Source organism: Lepidochelys olivacea, assembly GCF_965140295.1.
Source record: "Lepidochelys olivacea isolate rLepOli2 genome assembly, chromosome: 4".
NCBI lineage: Eukaryota > Metazoa > Chordata > Testudines > Cheloniidae > Lepidochelys > Lepidochelys olivacea.
The window spans coordinates 86375575-86402269 of NC_140414.1; the positions used below are offsets into that span (position 1 = coordinate 86375575).

Below are 26695 nucleotides of genomic sequence, written 5' to 3' on the forward strand. Positions count from 1 at the left end.
TGGCCCTAGGATCCAAGTACTAAGTGATCACCGAATCAGAGTGATTTATGTGTGGATGAAAGAGGGACTTGGGCGTAAACCTGTGTCAGAGCCAAGACTTAGTGTACAGTGTAGACATAACCTTCCAGGCTAGTGCTTTGTAGGCATAGTATTATTCAATGAAAGACTGAGAGAGAAAGTCCTGTCAAATCTAGTTGAAGTACAGAAAGCAAAAAATAGAAATAAAGGGACAGTGCTCAGCATTGGAAGGAGTTGATGGTGTAGTTCACAGAGGGAATCAGTACTGAGATTGTTTTGTTAATAAATATATTAAACATCTGAAAGACGGAGCATATAGTACAGTGGCAACACTTGCTGCCAATCCACAATTATTTAAGTTAGTCTGGACCCTTAAAAATTTGAAGAAGATCTAACAAAGCTAAGTAACTGGGCGTCACAATTTCAGTGTAGGCCAGCACCATATAAAGTACATTGAAAAGAATTTAAACGGCTTGTTCATACTGATTGGGTTCTGAATTAGGAAAATTGTCTAGGTAACCATAGTCAAAATGATGAAGATGTCAGTTCCACACTCAGAGGTAGCAAAAAAGTAAGTGGCTGTTACGCTGTATAGCGGGGTAGATACACAGCCTGACACTTTCTGTCTTATTCTCCAGACATGGAGAGTCACAGCCTCACCTTCCGTTTCAGTGCTTCCCAAACAAAGAGTTTTTCAGATTCCTGGAACTATTAGGTTTGAAAGGGAGAAGAGTGAGTAGGGATGATGTTATATAAAATAATGATGATAGAAAGCAAGTCAAAGGTTTTAGTTGATGGTAATAAGTGAATGCTCAATAAAATTAAAAACCAAAATATGTAAAACAGGTAGAAGGAAATACATTTAATTTAATGTAATGTATAGTTAACTTGTGTGGGCTCCCTGGATCAAGATATTATCAAGGAAAGTAGTTTAATTTTTTTAATGTTGATATGTTTGTGTAATTACTTGAGATAAAAATTACAAGGGCTCCCTATCCTTGAGGATCTTCAGGGAATTGACTTATCCCCAGTTGGGGTCAGGAAAGCATTTCCTCCGATGGTGCATTATTGCACAGTTGGCCAGGTGCATTTTGGATTTTTTTGCATTTTCCTCTGTAACAGCTTGGCCACCATCAGAGAAGGCTTACTGGGGCAGGTGGGCTAGTGATCTGTTCTAGTACAGCATTTCTTGTGCTCACAGTCCAGTCATTGATTCAAGCCTCTGGACATTTTAAATGGAGGGATTTTAGTGTGTCACAAGACACCATGAGCAGTGGACTTGCCTCCTCTAACAGTAGACCATAGGTGCAGAATATGCTAGATTAGCTAATACTTAGTATAATTTATCAGAATTGCTTCCCTAAGTGTTATAGTGCTCCTCTCTCTTCTTTCTTGCATCAGTTCCAGACAAAATGAAAATTATTCCTTCCACCCAGAGGGGAAAAAAGACCTAATAAACTCTTGACTGTTAAAACTTCGGAGTGTCTAACCTTTTTTATTTTTTTAAAACTACTTTGGCTCTATTTTAGTTGATTCCATGCCTGGCTTTTTCATCAGTTCTCTCATGTGTAGGAAAGACTAGGCTGTTAAAGGCTGCTGTGATGCCATGGGACGCACATTAAGGGGATCCTTTTCACTGTGTGTAGCAGACTCTCCTTTTGAATTGAAGTTATTCATCAGTCATCATTATTTGTTTTTAAAGCTATAGCTACTGCAGCCCCGTCTTTTGGCTGAAAATTCTCCCATACTTATCACTGTCATTAGAAATGGAAGTGCAGTGATTTTTCATTTGGGCCCTCTCCCTGATAATTCAGGGCATCCCTCACCTTTAGGAATTTTAATCACTAGCAGGCTTGCTTTTCTGTTAGTTGCAACATCCCCAGCTGCACTGAAAATCTGTTCTGGCTAAACCAAAGTGGAAATACCTTAGACACTGAACAGTGTGTGGCTAAGCCAGCCGATACATTTTGTTGCAATGATTTTGTTTAATTTCGTTTCCAACATTTTTCACAAAAGGATATTTTTGTTGTACTTTATAAAACTTCTGTTCCAAATCAGCCTGGCATAGTATAGATTAGTGGTTGTTTTCTGTTGGTGTTGCTTTCTCTCCCACTTCACCGTCTCCGGACTTCAGATGAATCCTATAACCCTCTTCCCTTGCATTTTTTGTCAACTGAAAGAAATGAACAGAATCCTTTTTGGAGATCAACAGTACTGTTGCTTAGCACTCTGTAGAGGTCATTGTTGAGCAATGCAGATCACCGCTTTTCTCTGCCCTCAAAGTTGAGGACGCTGTTAGTGGATTCCTTGGATATTTTGTAATAGCTCTTCCTTAGTTCTTGTCAATGATCTAGAGTTTGGAGAAGTAGCTATTAGGGTATGTCTACACAACAAAGAAAAACCCACAAGTGGCCTATGCCAGGCAATTCGGGCTTGGGCTGTGGCCAAGGCTGTTTCATTGCTGTGTAGACTTCTGGTCTTGGACTGGAGCCTGAGCTCTGGGACCCTCCCATCCTGCCCAGTCCTAGAGCCTGGGCTCCAGCCCAAACTCGGAAGTCTACCCTGCAATGAAACAGCCCCGCAGCCTGAGCCCTGTGAGCCTGAGTCAGTTGGCACGACCCCGAGTCAGCTGGCACAGGCCAGCCTAGGGTTGCCAGTTTTGGTTGGACGTATTCCTGGAGGTTTCATCACATGACCATCTTTAATTAAAGGTTAATCTTTAATTCCTGGAGACTCCAGAATAATGCTGGAGGGTTGGCAATCCTAGGCCAGCCGCAGGTTTTTCTTTGCTGTGAAGACGTACCCTTAGAGGTCAAGGAAACATAGGAGAGGTAATAATCATTTCTAGAAGTGTCCCCTTTCTCTGTCAGGATATGTCTACACTACGGAATAAGGTCGAATTTATAGAAGTCGGTTTTTTAGAAATTGGTTTTATATATTCGAGTGTGTGTGTCCCCACAGAAAATGCTCTAAGTGCATTAACTTGGCAGAGTGCTTCCACAGTACCGAGGCTAGAGTCGACTTCCAGAGCGTTGCACTGTGGATAGCTATCCCACAGTTCCCGCAGTCTCCGCTGCCCATTGGAATTCTGGGTTGAGATCCCAATGCCTGATGGGGCTAAAACATTGTCGCGGGTGGTTCTGGGTACATATCCTCAGGCCCCCGTTCCCTCCCTCCCTCCGTGAAAGCAAGGGCAGACAATCGTTTCGCTCCTTCTTTCCTGAGTTACCTGTGCAAATGCCATACCACGGCAAGCATGGAGCCTGCTCAGGTAACCGTCACCCTAAGTATCCTGGGTGCTGGCAGACGCGGTACTGCATTGCTACACAGTAGCAGCAACCCATTGCCTTCTGGCAGCAGACGGTGCAATATGACTGGTAGCCGTCCTCGTCATGTCCAAGGTGCTCCTGGCCACGTCGGCTGGGAGCGCCTGGGCAGCCTTGGGCGCAGGGACTAAATTTGGAGTGACTTGACCAGGTCATTCTCTTTAGTCCTGCAGTCAGTCCTATTGAACCGTCTTATGGTGAGCAGGCAGGCGATACGGATTGCTAGCAGTCGTACTGTACCATCTTCTGCTGGGCAGGCAAGAGATGAGGATGGATAGCAGTCGTATTGCACCATCTTCTGCCGGGCAGGCAAGAGATGAGGATGGCTAGCAGTCCTATTGCACCATCTTCTGCCGAGCAGCCATGAGATGTGGATGGCATGCAGTCCTTCTGCACCGTCTGCTGCCAGCCAAAGATGTAAAAGATAGATGGAGGTGGATCAAAACAAGAAATAGACCAGATTTGTTTTGTACTCATTTGCTTCCCCCCTCCTCCCCCGTCTAGGGGACTCATTCCTCTAGGTCACACTGCAGTCACTCACAGAGAAGGTGCAGTGAGGTAAATCTAGCCATGTATCAATCAGAGGCCAGACTAACCTCCTGGTTCCAATAAGAACAATAACTTAGGTGCACCGTTTCTTATTGGAACCCTCCGTGAAGTCCTGCCTGAAATACTCCTTGATGTAAAGCCACCCCCTTTGTTGATTTTAGCTCCCTGAAGCCAACCCTGTAAGTCATGTCCTCAGTCGCCCCTCCCTGCATCAGAGCAACGGCAGACAATCGTTCCGCGCCTTTTTTCAGTTCGGACGCCATACCAAGGCAAGCATGGAGGCCGCTCAGCTCACTTTGGCAATTAGGAGCACATTAAACACCACATGCATTATCCAGCAGTATATGCAGCACCAGAACCTGGCAGAGCGATACCGGGCGAGGAGGCGACGTCAGCGCGGTCACGTGAGTGATCAGGACATGGACACAGATTTCTCTGAAAGCATGGGCCCTGCCAATGCATGCATCATGGTGCTAATGGGGCAGGTTCATGCTGTGGAATGCCGATTCTGGGCTCGGGAAACAAGCACAGACTGGTGGGACCGCATAGTGTTGCAGGTCTGGGATGATTCCCAGTGGCTGCGAAACTTTCGCATGCGTTAGGGCACTTTCATGGAACTTTGTGACTTGCTTTCCCCTGCCCTGAAGCGCATGAATACCAAGATGAGAGCAGCCCTCACAGTTGAGAAGCGAGTGGCGATAACCCTGTGGAAGCTTGCAACGCCAGACAGCTACCGGTCAGTTGGGAATCAGTTTGGAGTGGGCAAGTCTACTGTTGGGGCTGCTGTGATGCAAGTAGCCCACACAATCAAAGATCTGCTGATATCAATGGTAGTGACCCTGGGAAATGTGCAGGTCATAGTGGATGGCTTTGCTGCAATGGGATTCCCTAACTGTGGTGGGGCCATAGACAGAACCCATATCCCTATCTTGGCACCAGAGCACCAAGCTGGTGAGTACATAAACCGCAAGGGGTACTTTTCAATAGTGCTGCAAGCCCTGGTGGATCACAAGGGACGTTTCACCAACATCAACGTGGGATGGCCGGGAAAGGTACATGACGCTCGCATCTTCAGGAACTCTGGTCTGTTTCAAAAGCTGCAGGAAGGGACTTTATTCCCAGACCAGAAAATAACTGTTGGGGACGTTGAAATGCCTATATGTATCCTTGGGGACCCAGCCTACCCCTTAATGCCATGGCTCATGAAGCCTTACACAGGCAGCCTGGACAGTAGTCAGGAACTGTTCAACTACAGGCTGAGCAAGTGCAGAATGGTGGTAGAATGTGCATTTGGACGTTTAAAGGCGCGCTGGCGCAGTTTACTGACTCGGTTAGACCTCAGCGAAACCAATATTCCCACTGTTATTACTGCTTGCTGTGTGCTCCACAATATCTGTGAGAGTAAGGGGGAGACGTTTATGGCGGGGTGGGAGGTTGAGGCAAATCGCCTGGCTGCTGGTTACGCGCAGCCAGACACCAGGGCTGTTAGAAGAGCACAGGAGGGTGTGGTACACATCAGAGAAGCTTTGAAAACAAGTTTCATGACTGGTCAGGCTACGATGTGAAAGTTCTGTTTGTTTCTCCTTGATGAAACCCCCCGCCCCTTGGTTCACTCTACTTCCCTGCAAGCTAACCACCCTCCCCTCCTCCCTTTGATCGTTGCTTGCAGAGGCAATAAAGTCATTGTTGCTTCACATTCATGCATTCTTTATTCATTCATCACACAAATAGGGGGATGACTACCAAGGTAGCCCAGGAGGGGTGGTGGAGGAGGGAAGGAAAATGCCACACAGCACTTTAAAAGTTTACAACTTTAAAATTTATTGAATGCCAGCCTTCTTTTTTCTGGGCAATCCTCTGTGGCGGAGTGGCTGGTTGGCCAGTGGCCCCCCCTCCGCGTTCTTGGGCATCTGGGTGTGGAGGCTATGGAACTTGGGGAGGAGGGCGGTTGGTTACACAGGGGCTGTAGTGGCAGTCTGTGCTCCAGCTGCCTTTGCTGCAGCTCAGCCATGCACTGGAGCATACAGGTTTGATCCTCCAGCAGCCTCAGCATTGAATCCTGCCTCCTCTCATCACGCTGCCGCCACATTTGAGCTTCAGCCCTGTCTTCAGCCCGCCACCTCTCCTCCCAGTCATTTTGTGCTTTCCTGCACTCTGACATTATTTGCCTCCACACATTCGTCTGTGCTCTGTCAGTGTGGGAGGACAGCATGAGCTCAGAGAACATTTCATCACAAGTGCGTTTTTTTTTTCTTTCTAATCTTCACTAGCTTCTGGGAAGGAGAAGGTCCTGTGATCATTGAAAAACATGCAGCTGGTGGAGAAAAAAAAAGGGACAGCGGTATTTAAAAAGACACACTTTATAAAACAGTGGCTACAGTCTTTCAGGGTAAACCTTGCTGTTAAGATTACATACATAGCACATGTGCTTTCGTTACAAGGTCGCATTTTGCTTCCCCCCACCGCGTGGCTACCCCCTCAACTCTCCCCCCTCCCTGTGGCTAACAGCGGGGAACATTTCTGTTTAGCCACAGGCAAACAGCTCAGCAGGAACGGGCTCCTCTGAATGTCCCCTGAAGAAAAGCACCCTATTTCAACCAGGAGACCATGAATGAGATCTCACTCTCCTGAGGATAACACAGAGAGATAAAGAACGGATGTTGTTTGAACGCCAGCAAACATACACTGCAATGCTTTGTTGTACAATTATTCCCGAGTACGTGTTACTGGTCTGGAGTGGTAAAGTGTCCTACCATGAAGGACGCAATAAGGCTGCCCTCCCCAGAAACCTTTTGCAAAGGCTTTGGGAATACATCCAGGAGAGCCGCGAATGCCAGGGCAAATTAATCCTTTCACATGCTTGCTTTTAAACCATGTATAGTACTTTAAAAGGTACACTCGCTGGAGGTCCCTTCTCCGCCTGCCGGATCCAGGAGGCAGCCTTGGGTGGGTTCGGCGGGTACTGGCTCCAGGTCCAGGGTGAGAAACAGTTCCTGGCTGTCGGGAAAACCGGTTTCTCCGCTTGCTTGCTGTGAGCTATCTACAACCTCATCATCATCATCTTCTTCTTCTTCTTTGTCCCCAAAACCTGCTTCCGTGTTGCCTCCATCTCCATTGAAGGAGTCAAACAACACGGCTGGGGTAGTGGTGGCTGAACCCCCTAAAATGGCATGCAGCTCATCATAGAAGCAGCATGTTTGGGGCTCTGACCCGGAGCGGCCGTTCGCCCCTCTGGTTTTCTGGTAGGCTTGCCTCAGCTCCTTAAGTTTCACGTGGCACTGCTTCGGATCCCTGTTATGGCCTCTGTCCTTCATACCCTGGGAGATTTTGACAAAGGTTTTGGCATTTTGAAAACTGGAACGGAGTTCTGATAGCACGGATTCATCTCCCCATACAGCGGTCAGATCCCGTACCTTCCGTTCAGTCCATGCTGGAGCTCTTTTGCGATTCTGGGACTCCATCATGGTCACCTCTGCTAATGAGCTCTGCATGGTCACCTGCAGCTTGCCACGCTGGCCAAACAGGAAATGAGATTCAAAAGTTCGCAGGCCTTTTCCTGTCTACCTGGCCAGTGCATCTGAGTTGAGAGTGCTGTCCAGAGCGGTCACAATGGAGCACTCTGGGATAGCTCCCGGAGGCCAATACCGTTGAATTGTGTCCACAGTACCCTAAGTTTGACCCGGCAAGGCCGATTTAAGCGCTAATCCACTTGTCAGGGGTGGAGTACGGAAATCGATTTTAAGACCCCTTTAAGTTGAACTAAAGGGCTTCATCGTGTGGACAGGTGCAGGTTTACATCGATTTAACGCTGCTAAATTCGACCTAAAGTCCTAGTGTAGACCAGGGCTCAGACTCTGCTATTTAAGACTAACAACTTAATGCTTCAGCATTTCTTCACATGGTTCCAGGTTGTTACTGTTTGTGCGCGAGGCATCGGTTGTTTTTTTTGCCTTGGGTTAGGTAGGATTGGTAATTATTTTTCCTTCGTTTGTGTGGCACATTTTAGATATGTGATAAGTAGGGATGTTTTTCCAAACTTATTGGATATGAAATCGTAGCTATCAGAGTGTATCAGATATTAATATCAGCTACTGATAATTGCCTTCAGCGGGAGAGCTTAGCAGCGAGTAATGAAACTCAGGGTCCAGGAACAAACTAGAGATAAGGAGGCTGTGGGTGGGAGAGACTGGGGTTTATGCTGGGAGGAAGAGGGGGCATGTAGGGGTTATGATGTAGCAGGTAGCATCCCTCTGGGGATGAGGTGACCAAGTCCATTTGGGAATCTCTGGGACCAAAAAGAAGTTATAAGAAAAGAGCTGGAATTTCTTCAGTGCCTCACTCCAATTCTGTGTGATAACTGAGTTAAGCATTCAAAATTTAGGAATGCAGTAGAAGTGATACACATCTATTTTGAATTGTCTCATCTGTAATGGTAACCTTCCCATTATATTTCACTGATGTTTTTTAACTTTTAATTTTTCTCCTCTTTGCACAGTCCAATATATTCCTTTTCTTCTCTGAGTTTCCTGTAGTGATAGAAGGGCAGTGATAAAGACCATAAAATCTCAGAGCCCTGGCCTGGGAGGATGTGTTGTACAAGTTAAGGTAAAGATCAACAAAGGACTCTTTTCTTTAGGCTCCATCTTATGTGGGTAGGTGACTACCATCAGGGAGGAGACAACTCAAAATAGATTTGTTAACATCATACGCCAAATCCATGAAGACAGGACTGGTCAAGTACTCTCAGATGGTGGCCTCTCTAACCCATTCCCCAGGTACAATGGTGTGAAACAAGGCCTTGTGCTGGAATCGATCTTCTTTAAACTCTTCTTTGCAGCCGTTGTGCATTATGCAATTGAGAACCTTCAAAAGGGCATATATGTAAGGGACTGAACTGATGGAAGTCTCTTTAGTTTCTGAAAGCTTACTGCAAAGACAAAAATCCGTGAGGAACTTGTGTGTGAAGGTCTTTTTGGAGTTGATTGTGCTCCATCTAGTCATAGTGAAAATGACCTAAAATTTATTCTTCACATGGTCCCAGAGGCAACTAAACAGTTTGAACTCACCACCAGCCTGGAAAAAAACCTGAAGTCTTTTTCCAAACAGTCCCTTCAATCACCACCACTGAGCCAAATATCAGCACTGATGTTACAAAAATAAAGAATGTCAGTTGCTTTACAGTGGCAGTACTGTTTCATGTGAGATCAGGAAATATCAAACAGAATACAAGAGGCAAGCCAGGCTTTTGGAAGACTTTGCCACAAGATACTCAACAAGCATATCATCAGACAGCCAACAAAATGGATGATATACAGTGCAGCAGTGATAGCATCCCTTTTTATGCAGATGTGAAATGTAAACAATTTACTGCAGACGCATCAAGCAGTTTGAAAAATTTCACGTGTGCTGTCTTCGCTCTATTCTAAAGTTCCTCGGGCAAGACAATTTGTCAAACATTAATATCCTTGAAAAAACAACACCAACCAGCATTGAGGCAATGATCATCAAAGCTCAGCTTAGATGGACAGGTCACGTTACCTGAATGGATGATGATACACTCCCCAAAAAAGTCCTCTGGTGAGCTGAAATTCAGAATGTGCAGGAAGGTTGGTCAACGTAAATGTTTCAAAGACACGCTTAAACAGAATCTGAACTCATGAAAACTTTGAAGACATTACCACGGGTAGACCTGAATGGAGAGCAACTATCAATAAAAGTTGTAAACTCTTTGAGAATGATAGACAAGAAAAACTGATTGAAAAAAGGGCCAAATGTCATGACAAATCTTCAGTGGGAGCCTACACATTCCTACGTGACATCTGTTCACAACCTTTGCTCCTTACAGATCAGACTATACAGCCATAATAGAAAAAACGAGCGGTCATGATGTCATCGTCTGATATGGCAGATGGCCATACAATGGCAATTTAATACATACTGTCAGCTGTTGCTGCTATTATTGAATGCTTATCACTTTGTCCTTTGTGTATGTCAGAGACGGAGGAGCGTGATAATTGAACCACTTCACTAATTTGGACTTCAGTAGATATTATTTTGTGTGGACTTTTCCTTTTCTTAGCTCATGCTGTAATAATAATAATGGTGGCAATCCTGTCTTGTTCTTCATCTTCAGTCCCTTTCAACTTTTGAAATAGTAATTTGTGAGTTTAAAAAAAAAAAACTAGAGGAAAAAGCTCTGGTGGTTTTTGTTACAGTATGTCCTGCTGTAATTCCATTGTAAGAGTGCCCACAGTAAGCTTTTTTTTTTTTCCAGAAATATAAAAAATATTTATCAGAAAATAGATGTGGATTTGATGAATTAACTGCAGAGATTTCTTCACAAAGATTCTGGGGGACATGTTTAATTCAATTTGCCATGTTGGATTAATCTGTCTTTTAGAAACTTTGAGCCTGATTCTGCAGCCCTCGAGTAGGCAAAAGGCTCTTAAAATCAATGGATGTTTTCCTGGCTAAGTACCACAGGATAGGGATTTATTTATTTATTTTTAGGTATAAAATTTCTGGGTGTAAGTATGGCAAAAATATAGTTCTTAGAGCTTCAAATACCTTCTGACGCCCCTACTTCATTATAATTACAGTTGTGTCAAGACACCCAGTTTACACCACTGTTGTCACATGACCTGATACTGTGGTTACAACAATCTACAGTATAGAGCCTTGTCAAGACTAGGAAAAGAATGTTTGGTTTGGTTGGTTGTTTAATCAAATTATTTACCTCTAGGTAGCTAATTCCATTGGGAAAACCAGTAGGCATCTACTGCAGATTCAGTTTACTGCCTTTAAAATGGTTAGTTGGTCAGGGTAGGCCCTAGGCTTTCCTCTAGCACAGTGGTTCCCAAACTTGTTCTGCCACTTGTGCAGGGAAAGCCCCTGGTGGGCCGGCCGGTTTGTTGACCTGCCGCATCCACTGGTTTGGCCAATCATGGCTCCCAGTGGCCGCGGTTCGCTGCTCCAGGCCAATGGGAGCTGCTGGAAGCTGCGCGGGCTGAGGGATGTACTGGCCGCTGCTTCCAGCAGCTCCCATTGGCCTGGAGCAGCGAACTGCAGTCAGTGGGAGCCGCGATCAGCTGGTATGATTTTAAAGGTGTTCAACTGAATCTACAGTGGGATAAGCTACCTTTACGTGGCTAACTCGAACAATATCCAAACACCTGTGTTCCTAGTTGAGATAAAGCCTTGATAAGACCTTAACCTTGGTCTTGTACTGTTACCTTGCATAGTTGTATCTGCAGTGTAGATGGGGTCTGATGACGATCAAGGAGTAGTGTTATAGGATTTTATGGACCTGTGAGTCTAAGTACTTTTAAAGTGAGGGCACTGTATTCTATGCAGAATAAAATATGCCTTTAAAGAAAAACCCATATCAAAATGCCTTTGTTTTGTTTTTCCTTTTTCCTGTGCATTGTTTCTGTCTCTTTGACAAGTCACAGTGGGATATAAAATTTCCCCCAAATTAAAACAATTTAAACATTTCTTCAAGGCTAATAAATGTACCCTTCTCCACCCCAAAAAGCCTAAGTTAGCCTGCACTTACCAAGCAAACAGAAGCCTCACATTGAGAGTGAGATGTTGACACAGTGACCTCATTCTGAACGTTACCTTCTTTGTCAGCAGAAGCAGCAGCAGCTCCGCTGGCTCTCGGCACTTGGAGCAGTTTGATTTCTGCTGGCTCGTTGGCATGATTTCAGGACTCGCTTTATTGTGAACCTAGCTGGTGAATGGGATGACAAGACATAAGCTTGAAAGGACTTGTTCCCCAATATGAATTTTTGACGAACAGTTCACAGCTACACAACTTTGATCCAGTGTACAATAGAACCATCTGTATTACACATAGGTCTGCAGCTTTCTTCAGACATGGAAAAGGAAGGCAAATTTTTTTTGTGATTATAATAAACACGGGTAAGTGTGTGAGCTAAATTGCAAGTGATTTTAGAAATAAATGCTGTGTGTATGTATGTGTCTGTATTAAATCAGGAATATATGCTGCTAGATGTAAATTTTGTAGCTTGTCTAGGAGTTAAAGCTTTAACGCGTCTCTGCTAATGCATGTAAGTGGCTTTTTTGCCCACTTGGTAAGGAGACTGGTTTGTTACTCTTGTACAGTGCAGCGGTGCACTGTTACAAAAGCAGCGACATTCCATTGCAAAGACAAAGAAGCATGCACAGACATACGGAGAAACCTTGGAACATCGAACTGTAGCTTTTCTCAGAACGATGACTCATTTCAGTTCACAAAGGATTCTGGGCAGGGTAGTGCAAAGGCAGGTTGGCTGATCCATTCCTATGACTTCACTTTGCAGAGAACCAGGCAGAAGAGGAGTGACACTGCAGAATCCTGAGGCATTGCAGTGGAGAGTTGCTTTACTAAGACTGTGAGTGCCTTCAAAACAGGGGGTGGTGGTAGGGTGTGATTCCAACTGTTCCATTAATATAGGGTGAAAGAAGAGATTTTTTTGAAGATGTGTTTTCATAACACTGAGTAGGAGGTATATTTGCAGAGCTCTTTAGAGATTTCCCCCCCCCCCTAATTCTTAGCTATGTTTATATATCTCTCTCTCTCTCTCGTACAAAATTATGGGAAGATTCAAGTATTATAGAATTCCTTAAAGATGACCCGCACAGTTAATGCATTAGCATTTATGGTCTGGAGGCCCCCAGTAGCTTTGGTAAGAGATGAGCATTCAACATATTATTTAAAAGCATGCTTTATTTTTATTCAGGTCTTGTGGCATTGATCTCTGCTGCAGCCAGGCAGATTCCACTATGATGTAATGCCCTGGCAATGTTGTGACATCACAGCTACTGTAGAACTGTAATGGAGCATAGGGGTTCAGGTAAATCCCCTTTTTAACATATTGTGTGCTGAAAGTATAAAATAGTAATTCAGCAAAAGAAATTGAAAAAATCGTTTGGGTAGCTTTTTTAAAAGCTCACTATATATATTTTATAAAAAAGGAATTTCCTGATATTCTCTGGGACAGTCCCATAGATTTTCATAGACGCTTTGTGATCATAGCTTTGCACAGACTGGGGAGTCAGGAGTCAGCTGGCTATGGTAAATGAATGAAGCAAAATACATTGAAATATTTCTGTCATAATGTGTTGAGTGTGTGTGCGCGTGCACTTCAGCACATATTAACAAAGTTACTGACATTTGGTATGTTACATCTGCAGGGTCATTTTTAACCAGGTCCAAAGGATGGAGTAGGTCATTTTACATGTTTGGATCAGAGTTAATCACTAGCAGCATTCAAAAGCTACCCTAAGAACGTTAACACATGAAGCAAATATTTGTCATACTGTAGGTCAGCACTGGGATTTCTGTGTAGTTCCCAAGGCCAAAAATAGTTTGAATGGTCATATCATATAGTTGAATTCTTGCAATATGGGTTGCATTATGAAACAGTGGCATGTGTCTATAAGAAGAAGGTATGTTTTGGTGTGCATACTTTTTCAGTGGTGCAAAATTGGCTAGCTGGTAAGATGTATGCAAGATTCTGTTATAATAATAATAATTATTATTTTATTATCATAGACCCTAAGAGCCCCAGTCATGGACCAGGATCCCATTGTGCTAGCAAGCATATAGAGGCTTATACCATCATTGTCTGTGAAACTGATTAGAGGCGTAGGGATATCTTTTTATTTTAGAGTCAGTGGAATTCTTACCAACTATTAGGGTGCTCTTTTAAAACGTACATAAATAAGGCTTAGCCTTCTCTTAAACCAGGGTAAATTGCTTGTTTGTTTTCTAAAAAAATTTTCTTGTATCCAGTTGCAGTCGTCTTTTGATACTACACTTTGATGTTATGTGTATATCAGTAAAGTAAGTCTGAAAAAGTGATTAAAAATAAATAAGTATGTTTAGTTGGGACTTGGCAGACTACATATTTTTTTAAATTTCAGTCGTGGTCAGTAAAATATAGAATCATAGGACTGGAAGGGTCCTTGAGAGGTCATCTAGTCCAGTCCCCTGCACTCATGGCAGGACTAAGTATTCTCTAGATCGGGGTAGGCAACCTATGGCACGCGTGCCAGAGGCGGCACGCAAGCTGATTTTCAGTGGCACTCACTCTGCCCGGGTCCTGGCCACGGGGGGGGGCTCTGCATTTTAATTTAATTTTAAATGAATCTTCTTAAACATTTTAAAAAACTTACTTGCTTTACATACAAAAATAGGTTAGTTATATATTATAGAGTTATAGAAAGAGGCTTTCTAAAAATATATTACTGGCACGTGAAACCTTAAATTAGAGTGAATAAATGAAGACTCGGCACACCACTTCCGAAAGGTTGCCAACCCCTGATCTAGACCATCCCTGATAAGTGTTTGTCCTACCTGCTCTTAAAAATCTCCAATGATGGAGATTCTATTACCTCCCTAGGCAATTTATTCCAGTGCTTAGCCACTCTGACAGGAAGTTTTTCCTAATGTCCAACCTATACCGCCCTTGCTGCAATTTAAACCCATTGCTTCTTGTCCTATCCTCAGAGGTAAAGAAGAACAATTTTTCTTCCTCCTCCTTGTAACAACCTTTTATGTACTTGAAAACTGTTATCATGTCCCCTCTCTATCTTCTCTTCTCCAGACTAAACAAACCCAATTTTTTCAATCTTCCCTCATGGGGTCATGTTTTCTAGACCTTTAATCATTTTTGTTGCTCTTCTCTGGACTTTCTCCAATTTGTCCACATCTTTCCTGAAATGTGGCACCGAGAACTAGACACAATACTCCAGTTGAGCTCTACTCTGCGCGGAGTAGAGTGGAAGAATTACATCTCGTGTCTTGCTTACAATACTCCTGCTAATACATCCCAGAATGATGTTTGCTTTTTTTGCAACAGTGTTACACTGTTGACTCATATGTTCATTTATATGTTAATATATCACAGATCTCATGTTTCTAGCATTTTTAATGCTATCAGAAGCTGCATGTTCTTCCAGTTCTCACGATTGTTTAATCTGGTTAAAAGGTGCCATATAGCCTCAAGTGGCAATTTGATATGCACTTGTACATTGTTGTTTTGAATTGGTGTTTTTATGTGTTTGTTTGCTAGCCTATGATGTGGGCTATTCTGGAAATAATATGATTGAACTCACCTTGAAATTTAGGAATGAGGATGCAACCCCGGTCAAATGCATAACTTGTTCAGTTTATCCACCAGTATTCGCCAGTTAGGCTCACAAAAAGTAGTTTTGCAAATGTGTCCCTTCAAAAAGGGATTTTAGGTAAGCTCGAAAAGAGAATATTTATATGAGGAGTTTGTTCTTCTGTCTGTAATTTTCTCTGTCCCCAGCTGCTGCTGTTAGCTATCTTTTGTTCGAAGAAGAGCTTTTTCCACTATCACAAACAAGCTTCTACTTTTGCTTGATCCCATAGTGAAGTCACAATCGTGTGCTGAAGATATCAGTCTGTTGGCATGGAAATCTATCTAAAGCATTTCTAATGCAAACCCTCCCTGTGGTAGTTAGATATCATGAAATGGCTGTAATGTCATAACTTGAAATTTCCTTTTTAATAAAATCGTATGTTTAAAGTTTATCTGGAGAAAACTGCTGTACCACAAAAGGTTAAAGAGCTCTGAGTGACAGGGAGAAGGGGAGGAATTGGTTACATTTGGGCTTCTTACATTTCACTGCACTGCAGAAGTGCTCTTAGGGGGTTTCTTCCCCATATGTGAGGAAATAAGTGTATAAATTCTAATAAAGTGTGGTTGTACTCTGAAAAGTGACTCTGTAAAAACATTGTAGTATTTTCATATTTTTCTCTCTCAATGGATGCATTGAATTGGCTCCATTTATAAATCAAAGATGATTTTTCTAACTGCTGTCCCTGCAAACTGAGACAGAGAGCGGGAAGTCAAACTTTGTTCTTTCTAACCATTTAATCAGTAATAAAGATTCTATTGTCAGAACTTAGCTGACAGTTTTGTTGCTAATGCATAGAGCAGAATGCAGTCTAGGTTTGTCTTTCATAACATTTTGTCATAAGTGTGATCTCTACTAAAAAATATTTTTTGTCAGTAAAATAAACAGATGAGATTCAGACATACAGGGAGCAGGGATACTGAATTAAATGGTGTATAGCAGAGCTGGTGAATAGGACACTGAAGCATGGGTTCTTATTTCCAACTCTGTTACTGATTGTGTGTAACCTGGGGCAATCACTTAACCTCTTTGTGCCGTGGGGTCTCATCTGTAAAGTAGGAATAATAATGTTTATTCATCTCTGTAAAGTGCTTCGAGATTCATGGAATTCAATTCTATTATTCAATAGAAGAAAAATGCTATTTAAGAGCATGTGTTTATTTTACTTAAAACTGGACTCTTAATTTTTAAATAATAGCGCCCATTAAAAAGGGTAATTATCTATGTAAATCCCATTGTCATCAACGAGAGACCAGATCCCATTAATTACTTGTTAGGTGCTTAGACATTTTCAAAATGCTTATGAAGTACATAAGAAAATACCGGGAAACTTGATTTTATTATCATTCTTTTTTTTTTAATAAAGTTTGACTGTTTCTTTCCACTGAAATGGAATTGAAACCATGTACTTCTAGCTGCTGATGGTATTTTAACAAAACATACAGTCAGCTGATGAATGCCGCTTTCTGGGCTTCACTATTTTCCTTTTAATTTTGAACATAAACATTTGAAAGTCAAGTCTAGTAATTTGATTTCAAAGGAAAGCTGCTTGAAATAAGCATCAGACTGAGTTAATGGGAGCCATATGCTGAATCCTTTATAAAGTGTTGAGGTCTACCAAAAAAAAAAAGTTTTAGGAAAAGAATACTTGATTTTTTTTTAAAACAGATCTTTCCTAAAAAGATTTGTTGTAAATCTTGTATTCAAAAGGATAAATGGTATTTACACATATAATTGGTGATAATATATTAAATTAAATTGTAAACACAAGATACTTTCTGTTGCTGTGCATCAAAGAATTTGTTCACTTAACTTCAACCACAGAGTACTTGGAACTTCCCAGAGCCCAAGGGTGTTTAAGATAAAACTTGGCAAATTAGTACCGCCATAAGTGCTGGTCTCTGTGGCTCTCTATTACTAGGTCTGTTGTAAGTTTTACAGATGTTCTGTTCCTCTGTTTGAAGAATCGCAAATTATCTCCAGTAGATGGTTTATTGGCATCTGTAGGTTTAACTATAGAATTAATTCTGACAGCAGTGAAGATGAATGAGGGTTGCCATGTCAAAGTTAACCAACTCTCAAAGGGATTAGCAAGGAGTGAATTATGATAGCCTTTTACGAAACTAATATATGTCAGCCATTCCTTTTGAATTTAAAATGTGTATGGATTCCCGTTGAAAATTGTATCTGATTTGCTTACATAAAAAACCCCAATTTCCAGATGCTTTAGTGGTAACTAATTGTGCAAATTAAGCTCACAATTTTAGAACAATATTTGCAGACTTGCCGTTTGAAAATGGGGGCTTATAGGGCCTTGTCTGCACTTTGCATACTTTACAAAACCGTTTCTCATGCACAGCATACACAGATATTTCTACATAAAAAGGAAGCACCAAGTGTTTCTAAAATTAAAATAACTTTACTACTTGATGACTAGTATGCAGCCAACTGAAACATACAATTCACAACATTCTGAATCCAATCTCTTCCTTCAGAAGACTAATTAAAAATTGTAAAGGATCATTTATTAAATCCTAATGATTCCTTAGGTTAAGTGGCCTATTTAAAAAGAAAGATCTCGTGTTCCAGTTGTAATCCTTTGGAGTGTGTGTACATACCAATTCTGATGCTTTTCAGGTATGAGACCAATTAGGTCAATGTCATCTTCTCTCCAATACAATTTCATTTTTGTAGGTAGAATCATAGGTCTGGAAGGGACCTTGAGAGGCCATCTAGTCCAGTCCCCTGCACTCATGGCAGGACTAAGTATTATCTAGATACATTTGAACACTTACTTTCTTATATTTATGTCTCATTGATTTTAAAGATTTTATCTTCATATGTTTATATACATAATTTTACCTGTTGACAGATAAAATATTTGTTTGTCTTAACAATAGTATAATTAACTCTTCAGGTTTTTTCCCCTCTTAAAAAATTAGGAATGCTATGCCTACCTGTTTTTGCGTCCTGTCATTTGTAAGCCTGTCTACTATTCTTCCTAATCAGATGTCCACCATCTTCCAGATTGTTGTTGGTTATTACTTTGTAATGTCCCAGTGACTTTGCAGACAGGTAAAACAAAAATGTCCCAATGAGCTTCTAATTCAAGACCCCAGTGCTGAAGTCAAACATACATGGGGCAGATCTTTGTGCTTACAAGGAGTCCAACTGAAGGTAATGGGGCTCTCTATAGGTTCTAATGTCTGCCAGCATATATCCAGTTGCAGAATGAAGACCTGTTTAGGTGGTAGGCAACAGTGTTCCAGAGAGATACAGCATAAATAAACTTATTTTTAAATCCACTTGCATATTTGTATGTGTGATTTTTTAAATCCTTAATGCATCTCTGTTCATGTGTCCCTACTGTGCAACAGAATATGCAACTGGCGTATTTGAAAAACAAATATTACACATAGGGTTAACCTAAAGCAATTATGAAAACTTTTTTACAAAATACTCAGTGCAACAATTCTGAGTATTGTTTAAGATGAGATGCATTTGATTTTCCATTTGTGAGCCCTGTGTGAGCACACTGTACCTGCTTAGTAAAAAACAAGACAATGAAAATTAATGGGGCCACATGCAGAACATCTAATCCCTTTCAATTTCAGGAGTGGGTTGGATCTGAATTCATAGATTTGAACCCACTTCCATATATGTGGTTTCTGATCTGATCCAAAACTGTATTCTAGTTGTTCAAATTCACTGAAATCTCATGAGAACAGCTCATGAAGTTTCAAAGCCATTTAATCTAAACCTGCAACCCAGTGATTGATCAGTCTGTGACCTGAACTGTAGTCCAAAGCTGATCAGAATCCTAACACCAACTGTTTATCCTGGTGTAACTATTTAGTATTCTGTTATGGTTAAAAGAAAAGAAGTACTTGTGGCACCTTAGAGACTAACCAATTTATTAGAGTATAAGCTTTCGTGAGCTACAGCTCACTTCCTCAGATGCATCTGAGGAAGTGAGCTATAGCTCACGAAAGCTTATACTCTAATAAATTGGTTAGTCTCTAAGGTGCCACAAGTACTCCTTTTCTTTTTGCGAATACAGACTAACACGGCTGTTACTCTGAAACCTGTTATGGTTAAGGAAACCTCAAATCCTTCTGCTTTCTCACTGGTTACGTAGGAAGCACTGCTGTACTTTTGGGACCATCTGGGAACTATTACCACTGAAACAGGAGATAAAGAGCAGACTTTAAATGTGTATGTACTATATACTTATCTCATCAAATTGTTTCTCATCCTGTAACCTTTTAAGTTTAAAAGTTGTTCAGTGCTCTTAAAGTATTGGCTAATAAAATATATTTAAAAAACTTCATGGGAAAAATTAATTGGATAAGTAACCTGGCAAGTAAAAATACAGTTCACCTAAAGCAGATAACACAACTGTCTGTACTTGTTCATATTTCTTCAACAAAACTTCAAAATTTCTCTTTTTAAACTACAGTCATGCAAAGTCATTACATCTGCAGACCAAGGAAGGAGCTCTTTAACTCTTTAGGTATTTGATGTTTTTGTGCCACTGAGCAAAGGGTATAATATAGCTGGCCAGCAAGCTAAAAATATGGCTCATTATCACTTGCAGAATTTTCTTTTTCTAATTTTTGTTGCAATTTTTAAAAAATTCGAAATTCTCTCTAGTACAAACTCTAGATGACCCATACAACCAGGATTTGAAAAGAGAGAGCAGTGCTTGTGCCTGCAAAAATGTGTATGAACCCATTGCATTCACAAGTTCATGCTTGTGTGTACAGTTGTCACTTTGGACATACAGCCTTGGGGTTCTGCAGCTGCAATGGGTGTGGGTTTTTTGGGTTCAAGTATTGGATTGTTCTTCAAAAATATTTCCTGAACATTTTAATATACCTTCAATGTCAAAAATGTATTGTGTCTTTGACTTCTCTAATAAGTTGTTGGTCTAGTTTTGAAGGTTTTATCGCAAGAGCAATATAAACTATACAAAATTGTGCACATTGCAGTGGACACATCTCTGTATATGATCAGTGAACAACGTTTAAATGAAAGCCTTCCTTGAATGTCTACTGTCTTTCTACAGGTGATGTATCACCAATCAATATGTCTCCCATCAGTCAGTCACAGTTTATTCCACTTGGGGAAATCCTTTGCTTGGCCATCTCGGCAATGAACTCTGCGCGAAAACAAGTCACACAAGAAGCTCTAATGGAACACCTAACAACCTGCTTCCCAGGTAACCATGCACTAATGTATCACTAATCATATGAACCTGGATTTTTTAAGTAACAGTCAAAGAATTCCTCGTAAAAGGTTGGTTACAATTGTTGTTACTTTAGAAAAGGAAGCTTGGTAGATAACCTGCTTTGCTTATTCATGTATTCAAAAGCCAGAAGGGATCATTGTGATGATCTAATCTGACCTCCTGCAAAATACAAGTCATAGAACTTCCCCAAAATAATTCCTAGAACATATCTTTTAGAAAAACATCCAATCTTTATTTAAAAATTGTCAGGATGGAGACTCCACTGTGACCCTTGGTAAATTCTTCCAGTGGTTAACACTCACACTTGTAAAAAAAATTATACCTTATTTTCAGTCTGAATTTGTCAACCTTCAACTTCCAGACTTTCGATTATGTTATATTGTTGTCTGCTAGACTGAAGAGCCTATTTTCATATATTCCCCATGTAGGTACTTAGACTGTGATCAAGTCAGCCCCTAATCTTCTTTTTGTTACGCTAAATAGATCAAACTCTGTGAGTGTCATTATAAGGCACGTTTTCTAATCCTTTAATCATTCTCGTGGCTCTTCTTTGAACCCTCTCCAGTTTATCAACATCCTTCTTGAATTGTGGACAACTGAACTGGACACAGTATTCCAGTAGTGGTCGTACCAATGCCAAATACAGAGGTAAAATAGCCTCTCTACTCCTACTCAAGATTCCCGTTTATGCATCCCAAGGTTGCTTTTTTTTGGCCACACCATCACCTTGAGAGCTCATGTTCAGCTAGTTATCCACGACAAGCCCCAAATCTTGTCGAGAGTCTCTGTTGTAGATGGTTTTCAGAGTAGCAGCCGTGTTAGTCTGTATTTGCAAAAAGAACAGAAGTACTTGTGGCAGCTTAGAGACTAACAAATTTAGTAGACCATAAGTTTTCTTGAGCTACAGCCCACTTCATCATCGGATGCATAGAATGGAACATATAGTAAGAAGATACATACACCTCTACCCCGATATAATGCGGTCCTCGGGAGACAAAAAATCTCACCACATTATAGGTGAGACCGTGTTATATCTAACGTGCTTTGGCCCCCCCTGTTCCTTGTTTCCTGACTGCCCCCTCCAGAGACCCCCCTTCCCTAATCACCCCCAGGACCCCAACCCCCCTGCTCCTGTCCCCTGACTGCTCCAACCCCATCCACATCCCTTGCCCCCTGACAGGCGCTCACCGGCAGCGGCAGGAAGTGGAGCAACACAGCCCCAGCCCACTCCCCTCCGTCACCGCCCAGCTGTGGTGCTCCGCTTCCCGCCGCCAGTGAGTGCAGGGAGGTTGGGGAAAGGACGCCCCCCGCACTCACCTGTGGCAGGAAGCGGAGCGACATGGCCCAAGCCTGCTCCGCTTTCCTTGCCCTGGCCCCAGCTGTGTTGCAGGCTGGGGCTGGGGGGGGAGGGGGGTTGGGGTTGGGGAAAGGTCCCGCACTCACCTGCGGCGAGAAGCGGAGCACGGGAGCTGGAAGAGCAGGCTGGGGCTGGGCTGCTCCACTTCCACCACTGCCGGTGAGTGCAAGGGGGATCCCAAGCCCCCTCCCCTGAGTGACACAGCTGGGGCCGGGGTGAGGGAAGTGCAGTGGGCTGCTCCCAGCACCCCCCTAATCCCCCGGGCCACTCTGGGACTGCGGGGCCCTCAAAAGTGCCCCCTCCCCACAGCTCCTGCCTCCCAGACCCTGGGGGGTAGGGGAGCCCCGACCACCCCCGAGACCCTCTGCCCCTTATCAAACCCCTCGGCCCCGGCACAGCACAGCACCCTTAACATGCTGCTCAGAGCAGTATGTCAGAGCTTTACTGTGTTGTATGCGAAGCCGTGTTTTATCAGGTCGCGTTATATTGGGGTAGAGGTGTATATAAATACAGAGAAGGTGGAAGTTGCCATACAAACTGTAAGAGGCTAATTAAGATGAGCTATTATCAGCAGGAGAAAAAAACTTTTGTAGTGATAATCAAGATGGCCCATTTAGACTGTTGACAAGAAGGTGTGAGGATACTTAACATAGGGAAATAGATTCAGCTCCAATTAATCCTGAGATTCGAAGCAAAATTTACAGAAACCCTAAGACCTGATTCTGTAACTCTTATACCCATGAGTTATTCTTGCTCTCACTGATAATCATGTTCACTTCAAGAGGGTTGCTCGCATGATTTAAACTTTATAGGGTTGATTCCTAACTCAATGAAGGATTTGAAGAAATTTACAGAGGTTGTACTGAACATTTACAAATCAGTATAATATTCTGGCCTATTGTTTTTCTTTTCTGTTTTTAATTGACTTCAGAATATGCTTGTCCAATATTTCTCGTGAAATATCTGAAACTTCTGCAGGATCATAGTTTAAAGCACTTAGGGTCCAGTGTTGTATTTAGTGAGATAGGTACAGCTACTTGCTGCATATACCCTGAATAGCCTGCTTACATAGCACTTAAAGGTGCACAAACAAGCTAATCAGCAAAGTACATATGGCACTGGCTTGCACTGTGCCTTTTTAATCCCTAAAATTGGAAAGCGGGCATGCTGGAATAGAAAGTGTGGGTCAGGAACTAAGTGCACTTACTCCACATGGTAGATTCCATGTTGGCTTTTACTAGGTCATTTAGAGTTTTATGTACTTAATCACAGACCAAAAGGAACTGTCCATTCCTCATGCAATCATTTCTGATAGAGACCCCATGTACATGTGCAAAAACATTCCATCTCCAAGAACAGGATTCCCATCTCCTGAATTAGTTGCCCTCCCAGCCACTTTGGACAGGCTGCCAAAACTGTGGTGCCATGGTACAAATAATAAAGAATATTAGTGTCTGCCTCAGGGGGCTTATGTTTAAATCTAAAGGAGGTCAGTAGCTTTTGTTTTTTCTTGGACCTTCAGACTTCTGGTGCTGGTCCTGCCTTCTAAAGCCGGGAGGCCCGCTCTTGGAACTGACACCTCTCCCACAAGTCTTTGGCTGCTGTAGATTTGGCCATTTTGTCATAACCAGTCTTGTTGATGCATTTCATAAAAATGCATTTTTCTTCTGTTAAATTCAGGAGGCTTTCATGTCCACATATGCTAATAATTCTGTATAAAATGGTGACATGGAAATAGCCCAGACACAGTAACACTTAAAAAAAGGAAAAATATTAAAAATAATGCTCAGGGGCATATCGTCTCCATACCACCAGCCTATATCTGAGGTTGGTGAATGATGCAAAAGGCACCCTATGTAGGCTTCTCTAGGCAGTGTAATATAAAAGGAATGGGGGCGGGGTGGCCATCAGGCACTCCTGAGTTCTAATCCCAGCTCTACTGCTCGCTTGCTCGGTGACCTTGGGCAAGTTGTTTAGCCACCATGTGCCTCAGTTTCCCCATCTTTAAACAAGTTGATATTACTAACCTACCTCCCATTGCTGGTGTAAAGATTAATTACTGAAATTTCTATATTTAAAAAAATATATATCTTCCTCCTCCTGGGAAATCCTATTATAGTTAGATATGTATGTCTATTTGTTTTTGTTCTTGGGGTTTGGGGTTTTTTTTAGACTGTAGGATAACCGAGCATGTGGAGTCATACAGCCTTATAGTGGGTAGGACTTTCCCTATGACTGATAGTAAGTCTTGAGATTTTGAAAAGAAAAAAAAAATCTGGATTTGGAACTATGTCTAAAATAAAGATTTTTGTCTGCCATTCAAATAATAACAGTGTTTGAGGTTTTTTAAGGAAGCTCAGTTCTGCCCTTTGATACATTTGGAGGAAGTATGGTAAGTATATTTTGTAAACACTAGTTTTCTGTCTCAGCCTGTGGTTTTATTTATAAAATTTCTCCAGTGATCTCTGCATACTGAAAAGTTAATGATCCATTATGTGGGGCATAAGGTGGAGAGGGCAATCAAAGTTCACACTTCTAGTTCTAGTGTAGTTTGTCTCAGTTAGTTATTTTCTCCAAGTCAGGCTTACTTCGGTAACACTACATTCGTATGTACAGGGAAGGTTCCAAAGAGTGAAGCATTGGGAGGAATCTTGTAATCCATAGCATTATCAAAAACCTGATTAGGTACTTGAAATTCAAAATTATTAGATACATCCCTTGAGTTTCTTATGCATGTGGGTATTGGTTGGTTTGGTATTTCTGCTGTTCCTATCAGACAAAAACACACACACAAATAATTCAACAGACTGGAATATTTTGTAGTCTGTGCTTGCAAGTATCCCCAGGCAAGTTGTCACAGTCTCTTGCTGCCTCTCCCTTTTTTTCCAGCATGGAGCATGTGTCTTTCTGAAGTCTGAGATTAAGAAAAGGAGTATCTTGCATTTCCCATCCTTCCCACCCCACCAAAAAACCAAAATCTTCCAGCCTTTATTGTCCTAAACTAGTTTTTTCCCCATCACTGTTCTTCTACTTTGCTGTTAAAAAGGAACTCTTTTCCATTCCAGTCCATAACATAATTAAAATATTGAATATCACTGTATTAGCTCTCTTAGGGAGAGCCGCATCATCCAGTGAAGGGGACCACTCTTGGTGCTGGCTGATCTTTCCATTTATCTCCCCACCCCTTGTAAAAATTAATGAGTCCCAGCTTTTGAGTATCAGTATTTTCTCAATAGGTGTTTTAAAGTATCCCATAACCTTTTATATATTAATAGTTTATCTTCCCCAGTTGGATTGTGAAGAACTAAGAGAGAGGAGAGCATTACTCAGTAGATAATTCTAAACTCAATACTGTCAAATAATTTGTGTTTCTCTTATCATGTAGGAACATTTGCATGTCTAGGGCCTACACTAACAAGTTAGGTCAACCCAGCTACATCGCTCATGGGTGTGAAAAATCTACTCCCCGAGCGACATAGCTAAGCCAACCAACTCCCGGTGTAGACAGCGTTAGGTCGACAGAATTCTTCTGTAGGCCTAGCTACTTCTCCTCAGAGTGGTTCTACACCAGTGGTTCTCAAGCAGGGGTACGCGTACCCTGAGGATACGTCAACTCATCTAGATATTTCCCTAGTTTTATAACAGGCTACATAAAAAGCACTAGGAAAGTCGGTACAAACTAAAATTTCATACAGACAATTACTTGTTTATACTGTTCTATATGCTATACACTGAAATATAAATACAATATTTATATTCCAATCGATGTATTTCATAATTATATGGTAAAAATGAGAAAGTAAGCAATATTTCAGTAATAGTGTGGCTGTGACACTTCTGTATTTTTATGTCTGATTTTGTAAGCAAGTAGTTTTTAAGTGAGATGAAACTTGGGGGTACGCAAGACAAATCAGACTCCTGGAAGGGGTACAGTAATGTGGAAAGGTTGAGAGCCACTGACTTAAACCAAGGGGAGAACCCTTCCAGTTGGCATAGTGTCTTCACAGCAGCCGCTTGTCACAAGGTCACTTGTGCTGTAAAGACAGGTACTTCCCTGGGTTTTATGGCATGTGTAAACTTCGTAACCACAGTTGCCATTCTCAGACTGAGGAAAAATAAACCTCTTTCCTCAGTGCAGGATCTTACAGTTGCGTACTAGCCCTGTAGTTTGCTGAGCCAATGTGCAAACATAAATCTGGGCCACAGCTATATCTGAAATAAGGTATGCTAATTATTTATAACATCACATAGCAACCACTCTACATCTTAAACTAGTATTTCATGAGCCAATCAGAGTGTTTCTTTTATCCCTTGTTAAGCCATAGTGCCAGCTCAAGAGAAAATCATTTTAGAAGATTTAACACCAGTTAAACACTATTTAAAATGCATTTTTCATAAATGTATACACTAGTATTGGGAAAAAATGTTTGTAGTAATAATACACATCTTATTTATGTGTATTGTGTTTTGTCAGTCTTTTTCTTTTTAAAGAGAGAGCGCTACTGCTGTGAATATTGTAATATTCTAACTCAGAATTGTGCAAGATGATGTTTATGAAATCCTGCATTATGTTTATTGACTAGATTTAAAATCTCATATGCTAAATGTAAATCTATTAAATCCAGGATAATAGCTAAGAATTTAACCTCTTTTTCCTGCGTTTGGCACCTACCCTCTAGTGAATATGAACCTGGCTTTAACAAAGCTTATAGGTAAAGTTTATGGGTATATTATGACTTTGCTGTTTTTAATAATTTTTACAGATTTTTTTGTAATGTTGTTAACCAAATTAGCTTACAGTGTTGAAAATTTCTGTAACAGAATATATGCCCCTGTGTTAATAGTCACTTGAGAAGTAAAGAAGTGATATTTGGATGGCTGCTGCACTGAGGTAAAGTTCACCTCAAAAATACATAATTCCTGGCACTTTAGAGACTAACACATTTATCTGAGCATAAGCTTTCGTGAGCTACAGCTCACTTCATCAGATACATTCATCACATGCACCAAAGCTTATGCTCA

General features: G+C 41.6%; 1 protein-coding gene and 1 long non-coding RNA gene across 6 annotated transcripts in view; one reads left to right on the forward strand and one right to left on the reverse strand.

Moving 5' to 3' along the window:
- STOX2 (storkhead box 2) overlaps positions 1-26695 on the forward strand; it is a 119601-nt gene that overhangs the window by 59823 nt on the left and 33083 nt on the right. For 3 of the 5 annotated variants that reach the window (XM_084625825.1, XM_084625828.1, XM_084625829.1), the window contains one exon: positions 20134-20286. In XM_084625825.1, the coding sequence (XP_084481951.1) occupies positions 20134-20286 (153 nt within the window). Of the gene's footprint in view, positions 1-11726; positions 11817-12217; positions 12290-12637; positions 12752-20133; positions 20287-26695 lie in introns of those variants that run through there. The other 2 variants (XM_084625826.1, XM_084625827.1) reach the window with 2 other exon arrangements.
- LOC311519389 lies at positions 6121-11556 on the reverse strand. Its single transcript, XR_014711263.1, has 3 exons — positions 11449-11556; positions 9432-9475; positions 6121-6207 (listed from the first exon to the last, which is right to left on the reverse strand). It is a non-coding gene; the product is annotated as an uncharacterized lncRNA (long non-coding RNA).